This window comes from Haliotis asinina, chromosome 15, assembly GCF_037392515.1.
Source record: "Haliotis asinina isolate JCU_RB_2024 chromosome 15, JCU_Hal_asi_v2, whole genome shotgun sequence".
In the NCBI taxonomy this organism is placed as follows: domain Eukaryota; kingdom Metazoa; phylum Mollusca; class Gastropoda; order Lepetellida; family Haliotidae; genus Haliotis; species Haliotis asinina.
In genome coordinates, this window is record NC_090294.1 from 28376413 (window position 1) to 28402689 (window position 26277).

At 40.2% G+C, this 26277-nt stretch overlaps 3 protein-coding genes across 3 annotated transcripts; all 3 read left to right on the forward strand.

Moving 5' to 3' along the window:
• The first annotated feature begins 6717 nt into the window (after positions 1-6717).
• Positions 6718-10326, forward strand: LOC137265676 (baculoviral IAP repeat-containing protein 3-like). Its single transcript, XM_067801106.1, has 2 exons — positions 6718-7752; positions 9609-10326. Exon 1 carries the CDS (start codon positions 6721-6723, stop codon positions 7657-7659), a length of 939 nt encoding a protein of 312 aa, XP_067657207.1. The 5' UTR covers positions 6718-6720; the 3' UTR covers positions 7660-7752; positions 9609-10326.
• Positions 10327-13611: 3285 nt separating this feature from the next.
• Positions 13612-15865, forward strand: LOC137265677 (uncharacterized). The gene is made up of 3 exons (XM_067801107.1): positions 13612-13642; positions 14869-15325; positions 15772-15865. The coding sequence occupies exons 2-3, from the start codon at positions 14881-14883 to the stop codon at positions 15777-15779; spliced, it is 453 nt and encodes a 150-aa protein (XP_067657208.1). The 5' UTR covers positions 13612-13642; positions 14869-14880; the 3' UTR covers positions 15780-15865.
• An 817-nt stretch (positions 15866-16682) lies between these two features.
• Positions 16683-25036, forward strand: LOC137265428 (uncharacterized). Its single transcript, XM_067800827.1, has 4 exons — positions 16683-17073; positions 19629-21185; positions 22595-23104; positions 23782-25036. Exons 2-4 carry the CDS (start codon positions 19715-19717, stop codon positions 24054-24056), a joined length of 2256 nt encoding a protein of 751 aa, XP_067656928.1. The 5' UTR covers positions 16683-17073; positions 19629-19714; the 3' UTR covers positions 24057-25036.
• The last annotated feature ends 1241 nt before the right edge of the window (positions 25037-26277 follow it).

A 26277-nucleotide genomic window follows, 5' to 3' on the forward strand; every position in this document is an offset into this window, starting at 1 on the left:
TCCGATGTCACTGTTTCATTAAAAAATTGTCATGATTGAATTAGTCGGTCCGTGAAGATCCGGGTTAGAACTGATCTTCTGTAACTCATGCTTGTCATAAGAGGCAACTAACGGGATCGGGTGGTCAGGCTCGCTGATTAGGTTAGAGGTCATCGGTTTCCAGTTGCGATGATTGATGCTCATGTTGTTGTTCACTGGATTGTCTGGTTTCACTCGATTACTTACAGGCTAGAATGTTGCTGAATCAATTCACGGGCACAACGTGGGAAGTCCATTTCTTGTGTCCCCCATTAGCACAATCGCTAAAAGCGGCGTAAAACCAAACTCACTCATTCACCTGTCTTTCATGCATTGTTTGTGAAGGTGATTGAACTTGTATGTTATCTGATTACGAAACAACGACCTCTGCACACGTGAGGTCCGGCAATAAGGCGTTCAAGTAGATGTCTAGTAGTTATTAACATCTCATCCAGAGGCGTCCTTGACGTGTTTAAAGTGTTCTAAAAAGTTCATGATTCTCGCATGTAAAAGAATTAGTTTAAATTAAATGATAAAATGGAGAACGTTAAGGATAATGTGTGCATATACCAAGGTCACTTAAAATGTACAAAATACAATGAGTTTAGTTTTACGCCGCATTCAGCAACATGCCAGCAAGATCACAACGGTGTGAAAAGCAGAATGCTGCAAAATGACCTTTACATATTGCACCCGTGCAGGGAATCGAACCGCGGGTTGTGGTGTAAGTCAACACTCTATAGTAGTCCCAAAGCAGCCCAATCGCCTATACTATATCTACTACAAACATCACATGTACACTCACAGAGGTGGTATAAGCATTTGGCTTACTAACCTTCATGTACCTGATAACGGATATATATTTATTAGCAGTCTGTATAGATACTAACGGGTATGCGTGTGAATGGCGTGATCTCATAACCATCACTTCATGATCTGAGATAACAATGGTCTTGTATATATTTCTCATCTTTGTTAGTATTTCCCCTGGCCTGTCTGAGAGGGATCTGTACCATCTGGACAACACAGTGGCCTTGGGAGGATGTTCGATGGTACTGGAGGACACAGAGCCAGGGGAGTATGCATTTGTGTTTATTGACAAACGTTTACCATGCCTCAAATTCTGTAAATGGATATAGGGCTAAAAATGGCAGCCCCTGCTAAAAGTAAAATATTCGTTCTTGGAGCAAATGTTTATCACTTATGTTGACATATCACATATAGGTCTGTGCAAGTGAGTGAGTCAGCTAAGTTTTACGCCGCACTCAGCACTATTTCAGCTGTATGGCGGCGGTCAGTAAAAAATCGAATCTGGACCAGACAATCCATTGACCAACAGCATAAGCATCGATTTACGCAAATGGATACGATGATATGTGTCAGTCAAGTCAGCGAACGAGGACACCAGGCCTATTAGTCGCCTCTTACCTTAAGAAATGAACAACTCTAACCAAGTCTTTCACGGATGCGCCACAGTTGACCATTTTCTACATTGATGGGCATGGCCACTGAAGATCAATTCTAGCCCGGATCTTCACGAGTCTATGTCTTCAAAGTAAGTCGTTGTTGTAACTGTTTTATTCCTTTATTCTCTGCTCCTTTTAAACAGAGAATCGGGGATTAAAGGCAGATAAATACAAACACTATTTATTATTAAGGACAAATAACCATTTGTAAAGCAGCTGCATATGTCTGACGTCATATACCGTTTGTCTTCTTCAGGCACATTTTGGAGCGTTGGTGCAGATATTGAAGGTTGAGATTGACAGAGAGACGCGCAGAGTACAGGTAGGTGACATTTTGAGTACCTGAGTTCTCACTGTGTGACCGAATTGTGATCACCGCGTATTGGTGCTGGAGAAATAATCATTTCAAATCTTGGATTCAAACCCACATTTAAATCATAGAGAGATTCAAAGCAGAGTCTCCCTTAACCACTCAGATATGTGGACACATCCTTGTCCATATTGTGAAAGCACAGCCATTTATTGTATACTTCTCCATCTTCTCACTCACAGCCAGGTGATCGACAAGCATGTGCACAAAATAAATCAAGATATTTATTAACCTGTGCTGCGCTGTCTCCATCCTTTCTCGCACACCTGACTGATCCTTTCTCTGCACTCCTCGCTCATAACAAAATAGTGAACTGTGTCAATATTTTAATGTTTGTTTGTTAAACCACGTTTTCGGGCAAAGATTCTGCAAAAGCCCCGCAAAGTTGCTACGATGTTTTAATCGTGCTCAGCAATTCATTGAGTATTTTATTTTCATTAGTTTTCGAGTTAGACAGGTATAGTCATGTACTGAAAAGTGTACCATAATGTAACGATCAGTCAAGCAAGTTAACGATCAGTCAAGCAATCAGGCTACATGTTCTTTTGTGTTGCTTATGTGTGACCTGAGCTGTCGGCTAACGTAGTTCGAAGACCCCTGTTGTATTCACCACAAGGGTAAATTGTGTGAAGCCGATTCCTGGTGGGCCAAAAACCTTATTCACTGATTCACTGTGTGTAACGAGGATTCTGTGCGGTTTCTGATATGTACAACGAGCAAAGACCACAGATGCCCTGCCATGTATTTTTCAGCACCCAAAACATTACAGCCATTCAACCAACAGTGGCTGCTAATTAGGTTAATTGTGGATCAAAATATAAGTTAACTTTAACTACAAATTCCATTACATTAGATTATATTCGTCAAATAAGAATACTATTTTGTAAGAGTGAATTGGTGCCAGTTGTCCTATTTAGTGAAGAGAATTTTGCATTAAAAGTGTATGATGTTTATCTTTATTGTTTGAATATGGCTTAAAACGGTGGAAAGGTCAGAGGCACAAAAACAATCTTGAAACATCCGATTTATATATCTGATGATGTTTGAAAACAATCGTGTTTACGTCAGTTTAATACGATTCGTTCTGTTTCAAATTCCCGTGGTTGTCATCTCCAAGTTGGAAATGATAGATCTCGAACTCCAACCGGACCAAGTGGACGCGTTCACCACCTTGTTCACAGATCACAAAGGTCTTTTCCTGATGCTCCTCCTGCACCGAAGCTTTCCTTTGTCCTACACTGATGATTTTGAAGGTAAGGCTGTGACGGTTATTCAACGTTTTCATGTTTTTCAGCCAGCTCAGCCTGGCATCAGCTTTCGTACTCCCTAAACGTTTTTGAAGCTGAAGACAGTTCTTATGACGTACATTTTCACTGATTACGTTACAAGGAAAACGAGGGACCCTTTGATAATGGAACTCATGAAGTGGTCAGTGGTCAAGGTGTCCATGGGAATGTCATCAGGCAGATGACCATACAACGTCCTGTCTGCTAGTCACTGTGTCATGCAGAGACCGAAGGATTATCGGCAGCGGTTAGAGGACTATCATTGGTAGGATTTCCGTGCAAACAACTAATGAACATTGTAAATACTTTGCCAGTTACGTAAATCGTGATAGGTATAATGATATTCCCACTTCTGACCAGAACATTTTTGTTTCCTTCAAACTGACCGAGGCATGATTGTGGTTACTACTGATATTTGTACACCGCCGCCATATAAATGGAATGCTGCTTAAGAATTCTAGCGTACGCTTTGGACATGAAATGAATCGGTTCATTTTACGACCTCTTCAGCATCACGTGCACCGTATTCAGCATCGTTTAGGTCACAAGGCGGCGGTCTGTAAATAAAGGAGTCTAGACAGACAATCCGGTGGTCAACATCGCATGGTTCGATCAACACAACTGAAATACGATGACTTGTGTCATCGTGCCTGACCATGCGATCCCGTCATTCGCTTCTATGGACAAGCACGAGTTGCAGAAGATCAAGTCTAATCCTGATCTTCACAAATGACCTGGGAAGGAACAATCGCCAACTTCACTGATGTTGTCAGGGGAAGGAACGGAAATGTACTGTTCCCTAAGTTATGACTAAGCGGGAACTCTTCAGTCCCATCGAAAATAGGTAATATCCGTCCAAAAGCATGTATCTCACCCCAAAGACCCGGGTTCGATTTCAAGCACGTAAAACGAGTAAAACTGCCTCACTGTTGCGGACATTTTGCCGTACTAGCGTTATCCACTTACTCATCAAGGTCAGTTTACGCTTGAATACATTGCCATATGCCTGAGAGCAAGTTGTTTCTAAAATCATTAGTCCGCCTTATCTGCTATAAAGCCTAGAGTCTCTGATGACGTTGTCATATTGGTCAGTCTTAATCTGATCTACAGGTTTTCATAGACCGGACTGACCCATATAATATATGCCATGGGCAAGGACAAGAACTGGCTTATATTTTCGTAAGCACGAGACATTCTACTCAATTACGGAGATCGAAGCACAGAGACAAAGAAATCTTATGACAGATGAGTGACCGCCTTGATTAACAGCACGATCGGTTCCTGTTTATTTCCTCTGTTTATCGTCGTTTGAAAAGCTGTTTCGAATTTTAACTTTAGTTTAAAAAAATCAAATAGGCATCCTAAATATTACAGTCTACCTTATACTTTTGTATTCTTTTTCAAATGCAAAAGTATTTCAGAACAACAACAAAAAATAAAAATAAAAATAGATCGCCATAGTAAACATGTGTTGGTTCTATTTATGTACTTACATGACCTGTAAAGAGCGTAGTGCACAGTACTGAATAACAGTCACGATAGGACTATCAGCTTTAGACAGTACTTCAGGACATTCCGTACTCGCTATGTCTTCTATCTCGTGTGTGAATGTTGAAATGTCCGAGTAAAGTTGGGGGAATAACATCGAATATGATGTCTCTTGTTGAATTTGTTAGTTTGATTATGTGTCAATAAATATCTATTCGTTTGTTTGTTGTCTATCGCCGCACCCCGCATTATTCCAGCTATATGGCGACGGTCTGTAAATAATCTAGTGCAAGTAAAGGTTTTATCTGCGTAATGTACATCCTTGATTATGAATGTTGTTCTCTGTACTAAATCGGTATTTCACGTTAAGTATAATCTGCAAGATGACACACAAACAAATAGACAGTGTAAATTAATACAAACAATGCGTAATAGTTATTTGTCGTTGGGTAATCGTCTTCCTGATTTGTTCTGCTGGTTCTGATGTACAGACAAGTCATTTCTGGACTCAGTTGTAAGATTCAAAGACAACTTGCCGGAGACCATTTAAAACAGTTACATTTAAATACACAAGTGTTTCAAATTTAATACAGTTACCTCGAATCTTCTGCGGTGATGGAACTCTTCGCCGCGAATTGTGGATATTAGGTTGTGACACCTGCTTGGAATGATTGCTCAGAGCAAATCGCGAGGGCATTAACAACTTAAATACCGTGATTTTAAAACTGTTTATGATAATTTGTTTCAAGTACAAATTGCATGCGTGCGTGTATGTGTCTGTCGGTTTTTCTCTGTATTTGTATTTTTCTGTGTACATTTGAGTTTATATGTGTATCTGTGAAACAGGTATAGCTTTATTAACGATAAACTAAAACAAACTCTCAATGTGGTAGAAAACGCATCGCGGTAACACAGCCTTCAAACGCAACATGGGTTTTCCCACAATGGATAGTTGTTTTCGCCAAACATAAGCCACGTCATTCACGGGACTGAACACGACGGCAGCCTGTGATTAATTCAGCCTGGATTCCACTTGAACGACTGTCAAAACAAATATTAGGCGTGTCTCTGTAGTAGCTGTGTTGGTAGTGACAATAAGGTGACTATAATTATTGTTTGAGGTTTATGGGCTGTAATATGAGATATGCTATTATCACGTAGTAAAACTCTTAATTTTTTAGCAGTCTTACTTGATGAAATACACCAGTTATATTTAGTTACTGATTATTGACGAAGCGGGAGCATTCCTAAAATGCATTCCTAAATAATTCATAATAAAAATGTAAAATGTTATTGAATGGCTTATGATTCATATTGTTTATTCAACTCGATCGTTTCATTCAGTGATATTACTGAATCAATAGTATTGACAAATGTACACACACACACACACACACACATATACATCTATATATATATATATATATATATAATGAATGCGAAGTACAACACCATTCACTAAAACGTCAATGGCCTCACGCTGCAGAGCCATAACTCACGCTGAGTACAAAAATTCTTGCACCTCTTCTTTTGTTAACTAATCACTCACTACTTAATGCTTAATTCTACATCTGCGCTATTTTGATTGTTATAAGCCCTAATATTACCCGCCCTACGCTCATGCTGTTGATCTCTGGATTAATTCACGTCATAGATAGGGGACACAAGACTCAGCGAGTTCGTAACTTATAGTGACAGAGTGAGTTTAGTTTTACGCCGCACTCATATTCCAGCTATATGGTGGAGGTCTGTAAATAATCGAGTCTGGACCAGACAATCCAGTGATCAACAACATGAGCATCGATCTGCGCAATTGGGAACCGATGACATGTGTAAACCAAATCAGCGAGCCTGACCACTCGATCCCGTTAGTCGCCTCTTACGATAAGCATAGTCGCCTTTTGTGGCAAGCAAGGGTTGCTGAAGGCCTGTTCAACCCCGGGACCTTCACGGGAAACACAAGTCTGTTGTTACTCGGCCTACGTCCGCCTCTGAATAGTTCAGTGTCACTGAATCCGACACAGCTGATATCAAATCAGCTCTATAAATAATACACTGCAGTTCACAGAGTAAGCAACAGACGAGATCTGCTATGGACGTACCCGATGCTGTAGGTTTTTCTCCAAGCTTTACAAGAAGCCCAACTTTGCTTCAAACTAGCGTGACCTTTGATGAAATCAAGGAATCCAAAAAACCAGGAGATGTTACAAATGAGAGAGATAACATCCAGAAACGACTGGCCACATACCAACACTGGACAGGACTAGCCTTGCCAATACAACTGGCAGTAGCTGGGTTCGTATTCACAGGACACCTAGACCAGGTTGTGTGTACCTTCTGCGGATTAAAACTGTACAACTGGACACAGAGAGAAAAACCTCTTGAGGTCCACAGAAAATATTCTCCTGGTTGTACTTTTTTGAAAAGGTGGTTCCCATTAGGCCAGGAGGTTACAGGATCGTCAACACCTACAAGAGGAGAATCAGGATACGATCCGGCCAAGGCTGCACACAAGGAGTATGTTTCCGTTGTCAAGAGAGTGTCTTCTTTCGTTGGATGGCCACTTAAAGGGGAGCTCCATTCTTCGCAAAACATGTCGATGGCTGGGTTTTTCTACACTGGATCTGCGGACAGAGTGAGATGTTTCTACTGTTCCCTTTCACTCAGAGATTGGGACGTGGATGATAATCCTTTTTCTGCCCATAAACAATACTCCGTTCATTGCGACTACATCAACCACATTGCTCAAAATGCAGTCTCTACCAGGATGAGGTCATTACGATCTTCTGAATATTCCTCCCAAGCGCCACCTATTGCAGGAGGAGAGGTTGGTGGGATGGAGTCGGTGGAACCTACACTGACGACTGTGGAAGGAACAGGAAGACATTCACCTTCTGTTCAAGCTTTGCTGGAGTTTGGATACACGCTTGGAGTTGTTGAAAAAGCTATTAAGAGACACAGGGAGAAAAATGGATATGATTATAAGAATTCCACAGATATATTCCTAGCCATTGAAGAAATCGATAACTGAAAGGATTAAAACTGAGGCAGCAAAAACATAGCCGTCTCAAACTCGGTATTTTTACACACGTCACAAGCCACAAGCCACCAGGACTGAATGATGGTAAATTATTGTACCTATCAAGTATTTGCATAAACACCTTTACGGGTTAGTTGATTGTATCGGTGTACACAAGATCCTTCTCGTACATGTACCTCTGTCTTGTATTGATTGTACTACTATGTGTGAAACTACGCCATCAGCAAATATATTGTATAATCCCAATATAATATTAACAAATGAATGTTTTCAAATACAGGTTTGATTTATGGTTTAGCATATGTTCCCATTTAGCGCCACGCCCTTATATATTTAGTAATAGTAAGAAAACATATGTTTTTTTTAAAGAATGAACCTGTTTTTATAGCTATAGATCGTCACTGTATGAACAATAAGTTATTCTTCCCGATACTGCCTCATGCTATCGAACCATGAGTTGTTTGTCGAGGATCTGTTCAAGTACGGGCCGTGGTGAGATAGCTGTTGTATTGATGAATGCGAAGTACAACACCATTCACTAAAACGTCAATGGCCTCACGCTGCAGAGCCATAACTCACGCTGAGTACAAAAATTCTTGCACCTCTTCTTTTGTTAACTAATCACTCACTACTTAATGCTTAATTCTACATCTGCGCTATTTTGATTGTTATAAGCCCTAATATTACCCGCCCTACGCTCATGCTGTTGATCTCTGGATTAATTCACGTCATAGATAGGGGACACAAGACTCAGCGAGTTCGTAACTTATAGTGACAGAGTGAGTTTAGTTTTACGCCGCACTCATATTCCAGCTATATGGTGGAGGTCTGTAAATAATCGAGTCTGGACCAGACAATCCAGTGATCAACAACATGAGCATCGATCTGCGCAATTGGGAACCGATGACATGTGTAAACCAAATCAGCGAGCCTGACCACTCGATCCCGTTAGTCGCCTCTTACGATAAGCATAGTCGCCTTTTGTGGCAAGCAAGGGTTGCTGAAGGCCTGTTCAACCCCGGGACCTTCACGGGTCTCGTAACTTATAAATGCAGAATGCACTGAAGTACTGCACAGGGTTTACAGCCCTATCGTGACTGTAAATTAATCACGCTATTCTGTGCTGAACACGACTCACTTAACAGGTCAGGTAAGTACATTGTACACAAATAGAACCAAGTCATATTTGACAGGCAAATTTCCAACGTAAGGCAATGAGGCATTGTAAAAATCTTTCCACGTAAAATTTTGGTTCATAAAAATCAAACAGCAATCTTTTAATATTCCAATGTAACTTATATTTTTATATTCTTTTTAAGATATAGAATAATTTCACAATACAAATTGTAGCTAGTAAAATCGAAACGAGAGGGATCTAGGGATGTGTAAAAGGAATGCTGTATAACTGGATTTCGCTTTACTCCTCGTATCACGCATTGATGTATTTTAATTTACTGACAGAAATAGGGAATAGGGTTTGGGTGATCCCTTCCTGTTAGACAAGTTAGGTTGGTAAGGCTCATCATAACCTCAGGACTCTTGCTCCCTCTGGAACTACACGTAGCGCAGACAATACATGGAAGAGCTCCCTAACAAACGTTTCGGAGAATGCGAAGCCTCCATATCACTACACCCTCTGCATTACCGAGGGTATTAGCTTGAATGTGTTCTTGGCATCAAATAATCCGGGTACGCTCAATTAATGTCAGTCAAAAGAGTAGGAGGTACCAAACCATAACCACCAAGAACAGTGGTTGGTTGGACAATTTCGTACTTTGCGGGATACAAGCATTTCGCAAGGTTCTCATATATTTACCATGGTATCAACTAATCTTGTCAATGAGGGTCAAAGGGGCACATGATGAGATTTGCTCATCTGTATCGGTGTGAGGCGTTATACCGCCCTATTAAAGAGCATATTACCATTATCTGTTTTACAGATTCTAGGTGGAATCATGGACTGCAGACCACAAGCACTGCGAAGTCAGAAATAGAAAGTTCAAGAGTATACTGTTTGTGCCAACGTTGAGCATCCAGTAACATGATTTGGGCAGTCTCATTCAGAGCATTATCTACATGTTCAATAAACACCACCTGAGCCTGGGCTTACTGGATTTGGCACTTCAATTGGCCCGGCGGTGTCAGACATCCATAAGTTAACAGTCTGCATTAAGTGATTGATCTTGTGAACAAAATACCATTTGTAAGCCAAGTATCCCTAATGGTTTGACCAATGATTTATAATATGTAAATACTGAACATATAGTTTTGACATGTAAATATCATTTGGATAGAAAGTGTTTAAAATCAGTCTTTCCATAAAAATGCGTTAGGTCATGCATTGAAAGGCTACAGGCTGATATCAATCATCCTTTCGTCACATGTCAATAACATGTCAACTGAGATACTATGTGCTTAAAGCGTTCTAAATGTATACGTTCATTTAGGGCATGGAAGATTAACCTACATTTATGTGTGAAAAATTAATTTGTAATGATAATAATCCCTTTGTTCTCTTCCAATTTACAGAACATAAACAGTTCTAAAGGCGTTTAAGTGTCTTTATCGTTAGCTATCGGCATCGTCGCTTTAGAGGTGAGCTGTACATGAATTAAGAAACAACTGTTTTCTGCTCTTATAAACCCATAAATAAACTTATCACACTATTTCTTTCTCTTTGTCACCAGTAAGTTTATATTTTGATTTATACACAACCGAGTGAACTGATTTAATGATAATGAATCATTGACAATAACTACCGTTGAATAACGCATTATTCGTGGATATTGCAACGGTTTTAGATCCTGGACAACAACATAAAGTATGGAAACTTCTGCAATCGCACAATCTTAGTAGTAAAATGAACAAAATGGTGAATAGTATATACGGAAATGTTACAGTATGTGCAAGGTATAAGCATGACTTATCTGAACCTTATGTTAATGAACTGGGCAATAGGCAAGGCTGTATTTTTAAGCCCTTATCTTTTTGCGTTTTTCATTAATGAATTGGCACAAGTGACAAATGTACAAATGGAATCCAACTACACATCTGTTTCTCCTACTCTTTACTTATGAGAATGTATTATTCTCTAGTACTGTTAGCGGTTTATAGAAAGACATAAATGAATTACACAGAAAATTACATTCAGAAAAAAGTTTCTGACAAAAATAAATAAGTAAACAAAAGCAAAATTATTGTCTTTAATAAAGATGGTATTGAAACTTTACAAAAAAAGGGGTTTTATAGAGGGAAACTACAAGTGGTTAAGTTAAGTACCTTGGCGTATATTTCACCAATAACCTTTCCAGGTCCAAACACAATGTAGGTGCTAGCGCGGGCTTTGAAATCTCTAATCTCTCTTTGTAAAGCTTTCTTTTAACACATTCCTTAAACAACTTGATGTGACGATAAGCCCAATACTTCTATATATGGTGCTGCAATAAGGGGATAATAGGAATATCACAGTTTGCTTGCAAAGGGAGTCTTGGTGCAAAGCGAAGCACATGTAATATAACGGTTTACTGAGTATTTATGTAGATTCCAATTCTGTATATATTTGTCGACTAAAGCCATACGCATTGGGTAGGATTAATGCATATACTATGCCATAGGTTTCCGGAAAGAAATGTTATGATATGATGAAAACTGTGTGCCGAAAATGGGAAAAGAAATTGGGTGACTGATATTAGAGAGTTGCTGTACAAAATAGGTTATATATCATTTAGACAAAGAATGAAAGACAATATTAAGCATTTCCAATTTTGTTGAGAATCATTACTTCTGTCAAAAAAATGTTCTTATTAAAATCAGTGGAAATACTATTTAGCAGAAATCGATGTAGGCAAGTTGCCTGTAGACGTTAATAAAACCAAACATGCAAAGACAATAAACTACCTTTATAACGAACTCAAAGTGAGCACTCACGTTAGTTCGTTAGCCTGTTTGTCTTCATTGTTCTCATATTGAAAGAAAATCCTATTTCAATATCTGATTTGATACAAAACTAGCTTGTGCGTTCATATATATATATATATCATATTAAATGTTGAAATACTGCTAAAATCAAACTCACTCACCAAACGGAAAACATCTATGCACAACTCTCAGACATGCACCCAAAGGAGAAATGCCATTTGATAATATACATAACTTATTGCAAAGGTCTGGAATTCATCTGTTTGACTTGTTTGTGTGTCAAAGATCGGGGAGTCCACAGTTGGTCTTGTTTGATGACGTGTCAAAGATCGGAGAATCAGCTGTTGCCCTAGGTTGATGGCATGTCAAAGATCGGCGAATCAGCTGTTGGTCTTGGTTGATGGCATGTCAAAGATCGGCGATCCAGCTGTTGGTCTTGGTTGATGGTGTGTCAAAGATCATTTTAATCTGCTGTTGGCCTTGGTCGATGACGAGTCAGTTAAAGATCTGAGAACCAGTTGTTGACCATGGTTGATGGTTTGTCAAAGATCGGGCACCGGGGAGTCCGCTGTTGGCCTTGGTCGATGACGAGTCAAAGATCTGAGAATCCGTTGTTGACCATGGCTGATGGTGTATCAAAGATCGGGAAGTCCACTGTTGACCTTGGTTGGTGGCGTGTCAAAGATCGGGGAGTCCGCTGTTGGCCTTGGTTGATGACGAGTCAAAGGACCCTGGACTGACATTTCGAGACTCAATTATTTTTAGATCCGTGATGATCAGGGTTACAACTGGTCTTAAACAACCCATACTTGACGCAAGAGACCACCATATCGATTGATTCACGGAAAAGTCACGCCTATAAAAACTAAAGAAGTTTCACATGCACAGTACTCTCCTCGTTGTTCACCACACCACAGCTATAAATGCCGCTCAAAGAAGTTAGTTTTGTTTAAAATTAGCTTTTGGTTTTTCTCATGTCCACTGAAACTGCAACTCCGGGATTAAATAAATAGCTGTTCCGTTTAAAATACACCTTCATCTTGTATGATTAAAACACATTGATGTATCAGTATGAAAAAACACTTTCAGACGTTTTCCTGTTTTCACTTGCCGTCTTCTCCCGTGTTAGTTTTCAATGTTTTAGTTGAACAGTGGACCGGCTTTTCATTTGTTAATGAGAAACGCCACCTCTTGGATTATATAAGCCTACCTCTTCGCATACACATATTGTCATCGAGTTAAATTATTGCAGTGGTAAAGGCTTTGTTTTTTACTGAATTGTATAAATCTTCTGTCTTACATGTGTTGTTATAAAATTAGTATATGTATTTAGATAGTGATTATAAACTTGTCGCAAATTGCATTAAATTCAACTTAACAGGGTTTTGTTGCCTGTAGGTAACAGAAGGAGCACATGCAGACATTTTGTCTTTAAATTTCAAGATAATATTCTTGAAAACTCAAGTTAATGTCTTGTAATTAACCTTAATCGTAATCTTGAAATTGATAATAATTTGATGATGCTAGCTAAATCTAAAGATAGTAACCTGTCCCGGGATACAATAATTATTATAACGTTAATTATCTTGGAGATTCAAATTACACGCATTGTATCTTACGATTTCAACTTCGTATGTTGAAATGTCTTCGTTGAAGTTTCATTCAATATATGACACAAACGACCGAAAAGGCTTCTTTACCATATCATCTTGACGTTTAATTATTTGATGCTGTTGGGAAACACATATTAGAAAGTACATTGCACACAGTCGTTAAACCTGTTCAACTTGGAAATCATATGGAAATGGCCGCCGTATTGCCTAAGGACCTACAATGTTTACTCAGTCCAATCGATGACGAAGGGATGCGTGGGGTGGAGCAGTAAAGAGTATGAGGTGATTGATCTATTCATTAAGGGACATCGCCCCCCGTCGGGGAATGGTGTAATAAAGGAAGAGGTCATCAATCACGAGAATAGAATTTTTTCAACCCGTATAAATATAAGGACATTTTTATATTGCCACTTTGTACCTCGCTCTTGCTAAGATCTTCAAGTGTAAGTATATTCATTTGATGTTGTGTTTACTTTCAGTGGTTGATAGTACCATAGCGACATCCGTACTTTGGCAAGTACCAGGATCAGGTTTTAGTCTGCTGACGGTGTATAATCCATGTAAACACCAAATAAGTGTTTTGTTTACACACAGGGCGGGGCGGAAGCCTCGTGATTAAAGCGTTCGCTCCTCACACCGAAGACTCGATTCGATTCCCCAATGGGTACAGTATGTGTGAAGCTCATTTCTGGTTTCCCCGCCGTGATATTGCGGGAATATTGCTAAAAACGACGTAAAATCGTTTTCACTCACTTAATACATTTATGACAACGACTGGTACGGATTTTATACCCTTTTCGTTGTATAAACAATCTGTACATCCACTACATAAACATACCACTCGATCTCTTTGAATTCTGTACATCTCAATCAATTTGAACTAGTTTCACAGTGAACAAAATATTCTTCTGTTCACGCACATATCTAAATATGTTTACGCATTTTATTTGACACTAATCAGATTAAAACATGTAAAACTGGACTGTTATGATGACGTCTATATCATGGTCAAGAGAATGGCCCGGAATCTTTCCAAAACTTGGCACGCATCACGCGCTACTTATTTCCCAGTAGCAGACTCATACCAAATAGCTTTAACAGCTGTACTTTTGTTGACCACGTTGAATTCCCGACTACTGCAATTCGTATGTCCTGTGTTGACTTGCACAAAGCGATCTTAACGCTACAAAGATTGTAACTTCCATTCTCCAACACAGGCATAAGACAGCCAAAACGCTTAGATTTGCTTTGTGTAAGTGGGTCATTTGTCATAAAAAGTCATTCACACACTACACGTGAAGATCCGGGTTATCGGTATCGCATGCTTGTTGTAAGAGGCGACTAATGGGATCGGGTGGTCAGGCTCGCTGACTTGCTTGCGTAGATCGATTCTCGTGTTGTTGATCACTGGAGTGTCTAGTCCACACTTGATTACTTACAGAACACCGTGCTGCTTCATGGTAAAGTCACTCACGCACTCATTACCGAAGGTTTACGATCGGGGCTCATTCAATCATGAGATATGTCAGGGGTACTTAACCAAGTTCTCTGTGTATATATCAGTTAGCCGTTATGTAAAACATCCCCCCAAAACACCAAACGTGATATGAATGAGTATTATGCTCTGAGAACATCTGTGACATTTAATGTGAGTATACCTCGTTCCCAGGTTCCAGTCATCATGATGAATCTTCTCACCGTCGCCGTTTTTGCCAGCCTCATGGTTGCTGCTCTGGGTACCTACGGTGGCATCGGCGGGTTTGGTCGGGGTATTGGACTTCTTGGACTTCGTGGAGGCCTGCATGGGGGTCTTGGAGGACTTCGAGGACTGCACGGAGGTCTTGGTCTTGGACCTCTTGGTTTGGGTCTTGGAGGGCTGCACGGAGGCCTGGGTCTTAGAGGTCTTGGAGGGTTTGGTCTAAACGGAGGTTTAGGTCTTGGAGGACTGCACGGAGGCCTTGGTCTTGGAGGTCTTGGAGGGTTTGGTCTAAACGGAGGTTTAGGTCTTGGAGGACTGCACGGAGGCCTTGGTCTTGGAGTTCTTGGTCTGGGTCTTGGAGGTCATGGTTTTGGTCTTGGAGGTCATGGTTTTGGTCTTGGAGGTCATGGTTTCGGACACTTCCGTGGTAAGAAATAGTAAATATGAGGGCATAAACAAAATATACAAAAAAACATACTGAGTACATATGCTCTGATAAGGAAGAGGGCTTAGCTTTTGACTGTGGTCGCTGCATAGAATCAGGGCACCGTGCGTATATGTAAAGCGTATATGCTGTTTAACGGTATGCCATAAAAGGCGACTATGCTTGTCGTAAGAGGCGACTAACAGGATCGGGTGATCAGGCTCGCTGACTTGGTTGACACTTGTCATCGGTTCCCAATTGCGCAGACTCGATTATTTACAGACCGCCGCCATGTAGCTGGGATATTGCTGAGTGCGGCGTAAAACTAAACTCACTCACTCACTCACTCACTCATTGTTTAAAGGTAAACTTAATTTTGCACAATCCATTCATGTTGTTTAGAAACCGAACACTTATTTGCCATTGATAGTTTCACGTGTGTGTTGCAGGTTATTAAACGGAGAGAAGCGATGATATCTTCTGAAATCCGAACAACAATCTACAGAAAATGTAATTATACAGAATTAAAATTTGCAAACCGTTCCTTTGTTATCTGTGTTGTTAAACTGATGATCATGGAATCACCTTGAGAATCCGTGTGGGGCTGTGGGGTAGCCTTGCTATATATAGTGGTTAAAGTGATGGGTCGTCATGCCGCCGACGACCCGGGTTCGATTCCCCACATGGGTACAAGTCCATTTCTGGTGTGGGGATAATTTCATGATAATTATTGCTGGAATATTGCTAAAGGCGATGTAAAACCCAACTCACTTTTGGCAATCACCCAATGTTCGTCGTAAGATTGTTTGTACTTCCTCTGAAGACGCACTTTGCAATATACTCGCCATCAAACAAGCCACTGAACCAGCACAAGGATCAATTCCCTACATGGGTACTAATGTGTGAAGCTCATTGATGGTGACCCACGCCGTGTTATTGCTGGAATATTGCAAAAAAAACAGCGTAGAAAACAACTCTCTCACGAAAGAAGCTCCCATGCAAGTCAAGCAACTGAATGCATCGGGTTGTCTGAATGAATGAAGGTTGATGTTCTTACACGTTCACGACGGTATCTTTTAAATTTAAATTTTACAATATACTTCTTACGATTAATGTGTGAAAATGTTAATCTTTTTATAACTTCGCCGGTAAGAATCTCTCAAAAGTTTCATGTAAAGACTGATGACAAATTCCATTCTGATTCTGTAAACAGCTGTATTTATAAGGAGGTATTTTCAGTGAAATTCCAAAATTTTGAGGATCGTATATTATGGTCAGAATTGTATTTGAACTCGTACCTCGCGTAATACAAGCGATAACACATATGCACCCATCATCCTTATCCAGAGTTACATCCCTTGTAGACGCGGAAGTGAATACTTGATGAAATATCAGAGCATATCGGCCCAATGTTTTACAGCGATATGGTGTAATTCTTGTTTCATTCATCTGTGACCTCTATATCTACAGTTTATTTTGAATTATTACCTTCTGGTTATCTGGGGATGCACTGACCGTGACTCGAACCAACATGGCGTGAGAATACGTGACAAGAGGCCCACGTTGGGTTACAGACGTAAGCTGACACGCATTTCTGTGGATATCGGCACGTGTTAACAATGCGTGGGGATCGATTTATTAATGAATTATAATGACAGCTACTAGCGGGTAGATGGAGATACACGGGTGCCCAACTATCAGCCGTGATGTCCGGGCCTTTCGGAAATATTCCCGACCTGTCCGGTCTTGAGGTAACCAGTGTTTTTTTCAGTTGTTGAGAATAATAAAAGGCTGACTATTTAACCTTTCATGTTGTAGTTGCATATTGCTTGATTAACACTGATTGTGGAGAATTTAGTTTCTATTGGAGGACCTAGACATGCAGCAACTGTATTAGCGCTGGACGGGCCCAAATTTTATACCCGGGTACCCCATCTCCTATTGCCCTACCCTACCTGGATACCCCTTATGATATAAGTACATTCTTCAGCTCGGAGGCTAAGATACGTTAACCATGTGTTACATTCAAAAGAACCAATTGTAAGGTATGTCTAAATCTTAAAAAGACAATACAACCGTTTAATCCTGAAAGTATATCAAATTTCATTGTTTAATCTATTAGTCACTTACAGTTCCGGATATTGAGACCTGTACCCGGGTCCAGCTCATTACCCACCCGTTTCGGGTATCCGGGTTACTCGTGCCTCATTGAACTCTAGGTGCACATAAAGTCGACAACACGGCTGCGGGTGTTTCTTCTTGGCAACTTTAGAAGTTGGAGAGTCAAATAAAGACACTCTTTATGGATGAACGTCTTTGCTCAGGTGGTGTGACAGAATCCCGTATCTGTGTCAAGGAGGATTAAAACAGACAAACAGTTTTTATCTGTCAGTTGAATCAAATGCTGTTTCTAAATCGGCGGAAAGCGTACAGTTTACCACCTTTTGTGTTGAGGTATCTCTGTGTAATACTTTGTCATATAAACACATTGTGTGTAGCCGCATATCTATGTCTAAATCCTGCTTGAGAATCATTTATTTCATTCCGTGCCTCTCCCTAAGTTATTAAGTTTCTGTTAAATATAGAAGTGGCAAACCTTTCGAAACTACTCAAAAGAGTAATGTGTCTATAATTGTTTAGATTATCGAGTCTGCCTTGTTTATGGAGCGAGATAATAACACCGACTGTGCTAACATTTAGTAATAAATAATAGATAATATTGTTCGAAGATACTTGTCGAATTCTTAATTAACTCGAGTATCACATCATCAACGTCTGGTTATTTGTTACCTTTTAAGTATTTAAGGCTGTCCAAAGTCTCATCCTTACTAATAGGAGAACCCAGTATATCTTCAGTTTAACCAAATGTCGAGTCAGGAGATGTTGATGGATTTGCATTGTCAAAACAGTTATCAGTATTATTATCAGCTTCTTGGTTGAAAAGACTTCTAAACTGTCGATGCCACCTATTCATACTCATATATTTGCTACGGTAAGAGTGTGAAAAGTGTTAATTTAAAGCCAAAGCCTTCTTTGTGCTATATGCTATTTCCTATATCTAAACGCTTTTCGTTAAAGTAACCAAGTCGCTTTTATTTACACACTGCATTATATTCATTTCTTATCTGACAATACTTTTCAAATGATCTCTTACCTTTCGATTTTCCAAACTTATGGCAATAGTTTACAACGTTTACTTCTACATTTCTCACATGCACTGTCATGTCATTTGTTTCATATTTTCTTTGATGTACCAGTTTTTCTTAACCGAGAGTCATGACATTTGTTTCATATTTTCTTTGATGTAGCAGTTTTTCTTAACCGAGAGTCATGTCATTTGGGATATGACATAGTTCGTTATGTATGCATTTATTGTTAAACATTCACTTATATTTAAGATCTATGAAGAATGCCTGTAGAGTCTGGACCGCAAAATCAAGCCTGTTGATTGATATCATGAGTAATGATTCATGTCGTGTCTGAGCTGACCACCTGACCCACTTGGTCGCCTCTGAGGACCAACTTTAAACCCAAATCCGGCCATGTTACCCGACAGTTAATTGAAGAATTGTAAAATCACCATACATTATGTTTACGTGGTTGTTTGATGGCTGTTTAACGCCGCGCTCAATAATGTTCCAGCTATATCACACTGATTTGTCAGCTTGTCGTAAGAGGCGACTAACGGGATCGGGTGGTCAGGCTCGCTGACTTGGTTGACGCGTGTCATCGGTTCCCAATTGCGCAGATCGATGCTCATGTTGTTGATCACTGGATTGTCTGGTCCAGACTCGATTATTTACAGCCCGCCGCCATATAGCTGTAATATTGCTGAGTGCGGCGTAAAACTAAGCTCACTCACTCACTCACACTGATTTGTAAATACATGTGGTCGAGTCTGGACCAGCCAATCCAGTACTTGCCATCATAAACATCGTTCTGCGCAATGGGGATACGATGACGTATCAGTCAGCGAGTCTGACCACCCGGTCCCGTTACTCCCGTCTTAGGATAGGTCACTGAAGATCAATTCTAATCCTGGTCATCACGGGTCAGTGTTAAGTCTAAGCTAAATTACAAGGATCGGCGATGTTCGGCATAAGTATACTCACTGGGAAACGATGACATGTGTGAACCAAGTCAGCGAATCTGACCACCCGACCCCGTTAGTCGCATGGTTTGCTATCTTTAAATCAATTTTATCCCGGATTTTACCGTACGTTATGACTGGAATCACCTGACTTTTGTTTTCTGATTATGGTTGAAAACGAAACATTATTAATGTCATGATCTATATTTGTTTCAGCCATAAACACCACACACAGACAGAGTGTCGAGTCAGTTCAAGGAGGTATTCCAGATGACATAACAGATGCCACCCTTGTTTTTGATATGAGAGAACAGAGCAATACATATATCAAAGGAGATCCCATTTCTCGTCAAGGGTTAGATAGTAACCGTTTCATGAAGTATTTAGAGGAGCAGTTCCATGTAAATTCCAGTAATATACTCATGAATGAGTTTCAAAACGAGACAGTTGCAATATTACTTTCTGAAGAACAGATGCAAGAAGCACAAGTTGTGTTTGTGGGTATAATTGACAAATATCCTTTGTGCATCAGTATGAAAAAGAATGAAAATATTTCGAACTTATTTGGCGTACATTTTGATGAAACAGGACGTCGTGTTGACGCAGTGTATATACAAGGTGGAGAGGAGACTCCTTGCAGCGTTCTGAAAACTGGTGAGTTTGGAGAACTTGCCACGCACCCGTTCGGTAGAAACTATCTGTTCCTTGACGAACGGTTAAAGTTAGGTATTCGTAGACATCTTGAAGAAAATCGCGAAGAGACCTTATATATTGACTGTAACAAGAGTGACACCATCAGCGTCATAAGAACAAAGTTGAAAACCGAGTTCTCTATGTTATTTCACAAGGACACAACCCTTTTGTTCTGTGACCGCCATGGTATTGTTGCAGACACTACAATGATAGGAGATACTGACGGAAGACATATTCTCAAGGACAAAAGTGATCGTGAGCCATACATATTGACTCTGTTTACAGCTCGTTCGGATACCAAACCAGTTAAATTTTGCTTTAACGGGCGACGGATGATCACTATTATTCAAAAGAATGATACCATCGCTGAGTTAAGACAGTCTATTTCGAAGATTATCCACCATCCTGCTGCGGGAGTCAAGCTCACTATAGGTGAAGAAGAACTACATGATGTGAGAAAAGTCTCCGATCTGTTTACAGTTAGACCAAAGGCTATCATCTGTGTTGAAATGACGACACCACAGGAACTGACTTTCATACAATACAGGGGTGGCAGTACTTATAAATATACAATAGCTGCCTTTAGGCTGGACCCACTTGGTGGACTGCAAACACAGCTTGCACATGAGATGAAGGCAAATCCGTTCAATCTTCAGTTGTACAGAAATGGCTCTGTTTTGGATGGCAATGTAACCGTCGGTAACATGGGTTTTGGAAGTTCCGAAGAAATAGAAGTTGTTGTTCACTGCCACCGTATACGTCTGTTTGTGACGTGCTCTGAAACTCGTGACAAAAGGATTATTGTTGATGATAGTAGCACCTTTACCGTTCGCCAGCTACAGCAGTTTCTCAGCATCCTCTTCAACAGACATGTGGATACCATTGGTGTTGATTATAATGGCATGTCACTTCAATCTTCTTTAACTCTGAATGACGCTGGGCTTACTCACGGATGTACGGTATCGTTAACGTATCTCTCGGACACCGTACCAAACAGAGGATCTGTGGATAGCACCGCAGCTGAAGAGAGGGAAATAGAAGGACCTATGGAAGTTACAGATGAAAGTCAGGTCAGGCCTGGTAGGTATGCGGGTATCTAAGTGCGTATTCAAGCTGTTTTATTCAACGCTGAGTGTGAGTGGATGGGTGACCGTGTTTGGCATCTTGACTCCTGATTGTTTCTAGGACGTCAATTCTGCCCCACCACGAAACGCATATGATGCATGTGGTCCCACATTAGGCAAGTGTGTTTATTCAAAATTGACTCTGATCACCCAGCAGAAAATTGGGCCTCCGTGAGGCAAGTCATATCTCTATTAACCCCCGAGCGACTCGCGTGCATCTTGGTTATTCGGGGTAATAATAAGACCCAGATTACAGCGTCCAGTGAGCAACTACTCAGACTCGCTTTGTAAGTGGAGTATTAAAAATATTTATATTATTGTTAAAACGTGTTTAAATAGATCTGTTTCACAAAAAGATGGGAGTCAGTTTTGAGGTCTCGGGCCAAACATTTCTTTTGAAGATCACTTCGAAATAGATAACGTATGTGAAGTTGGCTCCAGGCCACCAGACGAAACATCGACCCACGGCAAGTAAATGTAAATTTACCGGTAGTACCTCGGTTAAAGAATACCTAGTCTTGACTCTCCTCAGAGAACAGGTGACATTAGTGAAAAAGGAAAAATAGCATTATCTTACGTCACACTGACTGACTCGGCGATTTTCTATTATTTTCAATGCACTGCGCATCCGATATTAATATTTTTTCACTTAACCTTTGGAAATGCCGAAAATGGGAACTCATCATGTTAGTAATTTTTTTCTCGAATGACTGAGTCACGTATGATGTACGGAAAATACTGATGTTTGGGGAATACAAATCGATGGAAGGGAGATATACCCTATATATGTTTTTATTGCCCTCTTTTGGTATTGGCTAATTGCCTAACTCTGGTACTCCTTATTATATTCTGACACTCGTGCTTCAAACAGTTCTAAACATCAAGATGTTCGGCAAGATAAATAGTTGTGCTTAACGAGGGTATACCAGCTCATGTCCCACTCGTGGCAAGTCTTACCTCACACATAGATGTCTGATAAGCGCTCTTCGGTTATTTTCAGTGTGCCCCACTTACAAGCGAGTTACATTGCAATGTACCCCGCTGCCAATGGCAACTCGTGATTAGTGAACAACCTGTAATGTAAATTATATTAATTGACTAGTGAAAATCATTGATGACAGCAATGTTCGCGAAAAAACTAAAACCTTAGAAATTTAAGATTTTTATGGAGCATCTATATTAGACTTACGTTTAATTTTGAATTTATCAAACTTTGATAGAAATAAGTCTTTTAAAATTGAAAAGGGGTCCCATTGTGACGGGAGATTAAGAACCTGGAAAATCAAGGTCTCAGCATTCCTGAAAGGGCAAGGTGGATGGAAAAGTAATGGTTCAGGCATGTCACTGACATTGGGATTGTTTCAGGAGACGTCCTGCAGAGTCGCGTTTCCAAAGCGATGAACACAAGGACAAGGGTCCACGGCATCAGGGAAGAGAGGACTCTAGCAGAGCCAACACAGAACTCATCTGAACGTGTGGTCACACACCTACAAGCAAATGTGCAGAAACACATGACCGGTCCAGCAACAGAAGCAATTGCGCCTGTTGAAACAGCTTCAACTTCAACGAATCCCTGGCAATTCCACAAGCCTCCCCAGAACGCGAACCAGCAGATCTTAAACGACCCAATGTCGTTAGTTTCACAAACTGCAGTTCAAATCGAAACCGATAGCGGCAACAACTGTGGAGAAAGAGGGTACCTTAGATTTATGTGTGTGTCAGAATATTGGTCAACAGAATCTTCACACGCACCCTCGTCCTTGCCCATACTTCATCGAAGTCGTTCCGACTATCCACTAGACACCTTGGCATCTATGCCAGGTCTCATGTCATCTTCATCATCTCTGCCATCACTGCTACAGGATCCAACCAGTGGTATGTGCTGATTTATGTTACAATTTTGAATATATACGGTCTCTCTCTCTCTCTCTCTCTCTCTCTCTCTCTCTCTCTCTCTCTCTCTCTCTCTCTCTCTCTCTCTCTCTCTCTCTCTCTCTCTCTCTCTCTCTCTCTCTCTCTCTCTCTCTCTCTCTCTCTCTCTCTCTCTCTCTCTCTCTCTCTCTCTCTCTCTCTCTCTCTCTCTCTGGTGGTGATTCCCGTATCTGTGTCAACTAGGTATGCCTGAATAAAGAAGTTGTTCATCCATACTATCTATACTATTTGCCCTTAACTGGCCACGGGTCTCTCTCTCTCTCTCTCTTTGTCGGTGTGCGTGCATGTCCGTGTGAAACATGTCATGGTGGATACCACTTAATATGAAAAGGGGGCGGGGAGTAATAAGTAAGTACATCAGATTCTTACCTCGAATTATCAAAGCTTATGTTTAGCTTATTTCCTTCACGCATGATTATCTTTAAGGTACGTTTAGCTTATATCAACATTTAAGGCTTTCAGGAATGAAAACGTGTCACGTACAAACTGTTTTTAAATGTATCATTCTTGCTGTTCCGGTTCGTATTCGTTTTACGCCATGTAGCTTATACTTAGCTTTATCAACATTTAAGGCATTCGTAAATGAATATTTGTTACGTACAAATTAATTATCATTCCAGCCGTTCCAGACTGTATTCTCAGCAATCTTGCTGGGTTGTTGGGAAATGACTGGTATACACTTGGAATTCGGCTTGGATTGAACATACCCCAACTGGAGGCCATCAAGCATGACCAGAAAGACGACCTCAGACAGCAGGCTGTCAAAATGCTGTACCGGTGGAAGGTAGCTAATGGCAGACAAGCCACCATGGAATCACTGTGTGCAGGGTTAAGAGAGTGTGAACTCCACGCTTACGCAGATTCTATTGAAGAACTGATTCATCAGAATGTTTAATTAATGTGTGTGTGTGTGTGCGTGCGTGCGTGCGCGCGCGTCGGTCCGTGCGTGTGATATCACTTTGAAAATGGAGTTTGTTATACTACCCGTCAAAAGTTCAGACTCACTTAAAGCACTCACTATATGTTATGTATATGTGAAAGGTTACATGGAAGATGAATTTATCCTCTAATTTGGGAAAACAAAGTGCAGATCTTATGGAGATGAATTACATGTATCAAATTGCTGAAAAGCATAATCATGCAAATATGGTGCTTGTGAACAGCTACGTTTTGGTTTATAGTTTTGATGGGAATTCCAAATTTTCACTGATTTTCACTATTTATTGAATTCATGACAATAATCTTTTTAACATTTCGAATTTGTTTTACAATGCACCAGTTCATGTGTAGACAGTTTCTATAAGCGATATTAGTTATTTGGAAAAAGTATAGTTTAGAACAGTTGATTGAAGTAAGTAGCTACATTTACACAAGTGAGTGTAAACTTTTTGATAGGTAGTTTGGATACACTTTGGTAAACCAGGCAGTTATTCCGAATAACATTCAACGAAACGATCCATGGTCTAAGGGAGACAACTCCATGTTATTTTCAAACATGAAAGCTCAATGGCTCAGTTCATGCACACGTGAAGCTAGAGTCTCTTGTATAGTTCTGTCTAGGTACGACATGACAGAAGTAAATTGTGTTAGCAAGGCATTAGTTACACGAGTTCTGGATATAATGTGTAGTAATTACAAACTAGGCGGTTGAAGTTTACAAATAACGTCTAGGCATGAAATAAGGGCGAAGTTATGATGATGTTCACCTATAGAGTGAATGAGTTGGGTGAACTTCTGGGTGTATTCCAGCAATATTGCCGTGTGTGCAACCAAACAATATCTCTATAAGATGTGCAAAATGCCTCCCAATTAAAACTTCACACACTGTGTGTGTTTTATGTCTATACCTCCAGTATAGTAAAATACTGAAGTCAGTTCCTGATTGAATTCTGTTGTCATTATGCACAATTCAAAGGATTAACGGTACCAGAATTTCCAGAATAAAGAATAAAGATAAAGAATAAGTATTAAGATGCCTTAATTTACAGACTTTTAAATACGACTGTTATCTTTTTGTGAGATTACAACAATAATTAAAGTTTCTACAATCATCAGAACAGTTAAAGCTGTCGTGATTGCCTAACTTCAAAGCAAAGAATTTTTTCCCATTCGCTTGACAAATTTTTCAAATAGATCTAAAAGTTTCATGAAATCACAGTCATGTCCTTTTCCGTGCAGTCTGTCTAATCTGACCTCACTCAGCAATGATGTATAACGGTACCTGTTATGACTGAAGAGGACCGGATACATATTTGTTTTTTTATTAGACCTCTAGTAGTTTTGTCTTCTAGTGTTTTAGTTGGTCAAATATCGGCAAAATAGGAATGATATTGCAGTAATTATGAAGAAATCACATAACGCCTATTGTGTCTTTGTCCAGTTTGATTATCAGAATGAAATCAACAACGACGGGTATAATTAATCGTACGAATGATTGGTATTAGGTTTTATGAGTGAGTATGATTAACTTTACACCGCTTTCACCAATATCACGGCGGGGGACAACAGAAATTGAGTTAACACATTTCATTCATGTGGATGATAGACGAGCATGACAAGCAAATACTGCGCTTTAACCACAAGGCTAGACCACCCCAAAGACCAATGTCCGCTACCTGACACTATCGGTAATCCCCGACGTTAGGCTGAACTGACTACCACGTCTGGGGGCGGCAGGGTAGTATTGTGTTAAAGCTTTGGCTCGTCACACCGAACACCCAGGTTCGATGAGCACATGAGCAAATTTTATTTTGTACCCTTCTCTTATATTGATGGAATGTGGCTAAAGGTGTCGTAGACCTCACTCACTCGCCCAAGCCTGACCCCCCGATCCACTTAAATTCCTCAGCTCTCCGAGAAATTTGCATTGCCACGCTAGACTGAACAAAGACATACTCGTTAAGCGAATAAACGGCGTAAAAGCGTATTCTTTCAGTGAGCAAAATTAATGTTAGCCTGAGCTATTCATCATATACATACAGTTGGCGAAACACACCAGCCGAGACACTCTCTGTTAAACCGTGTTTACGAACGTGTGACAGGTATGTAAATTAACACGTCGCGCGCATGCGCTGTAAACATGCATAAACATGTTCCATACACCAGCAGTCTTTGTT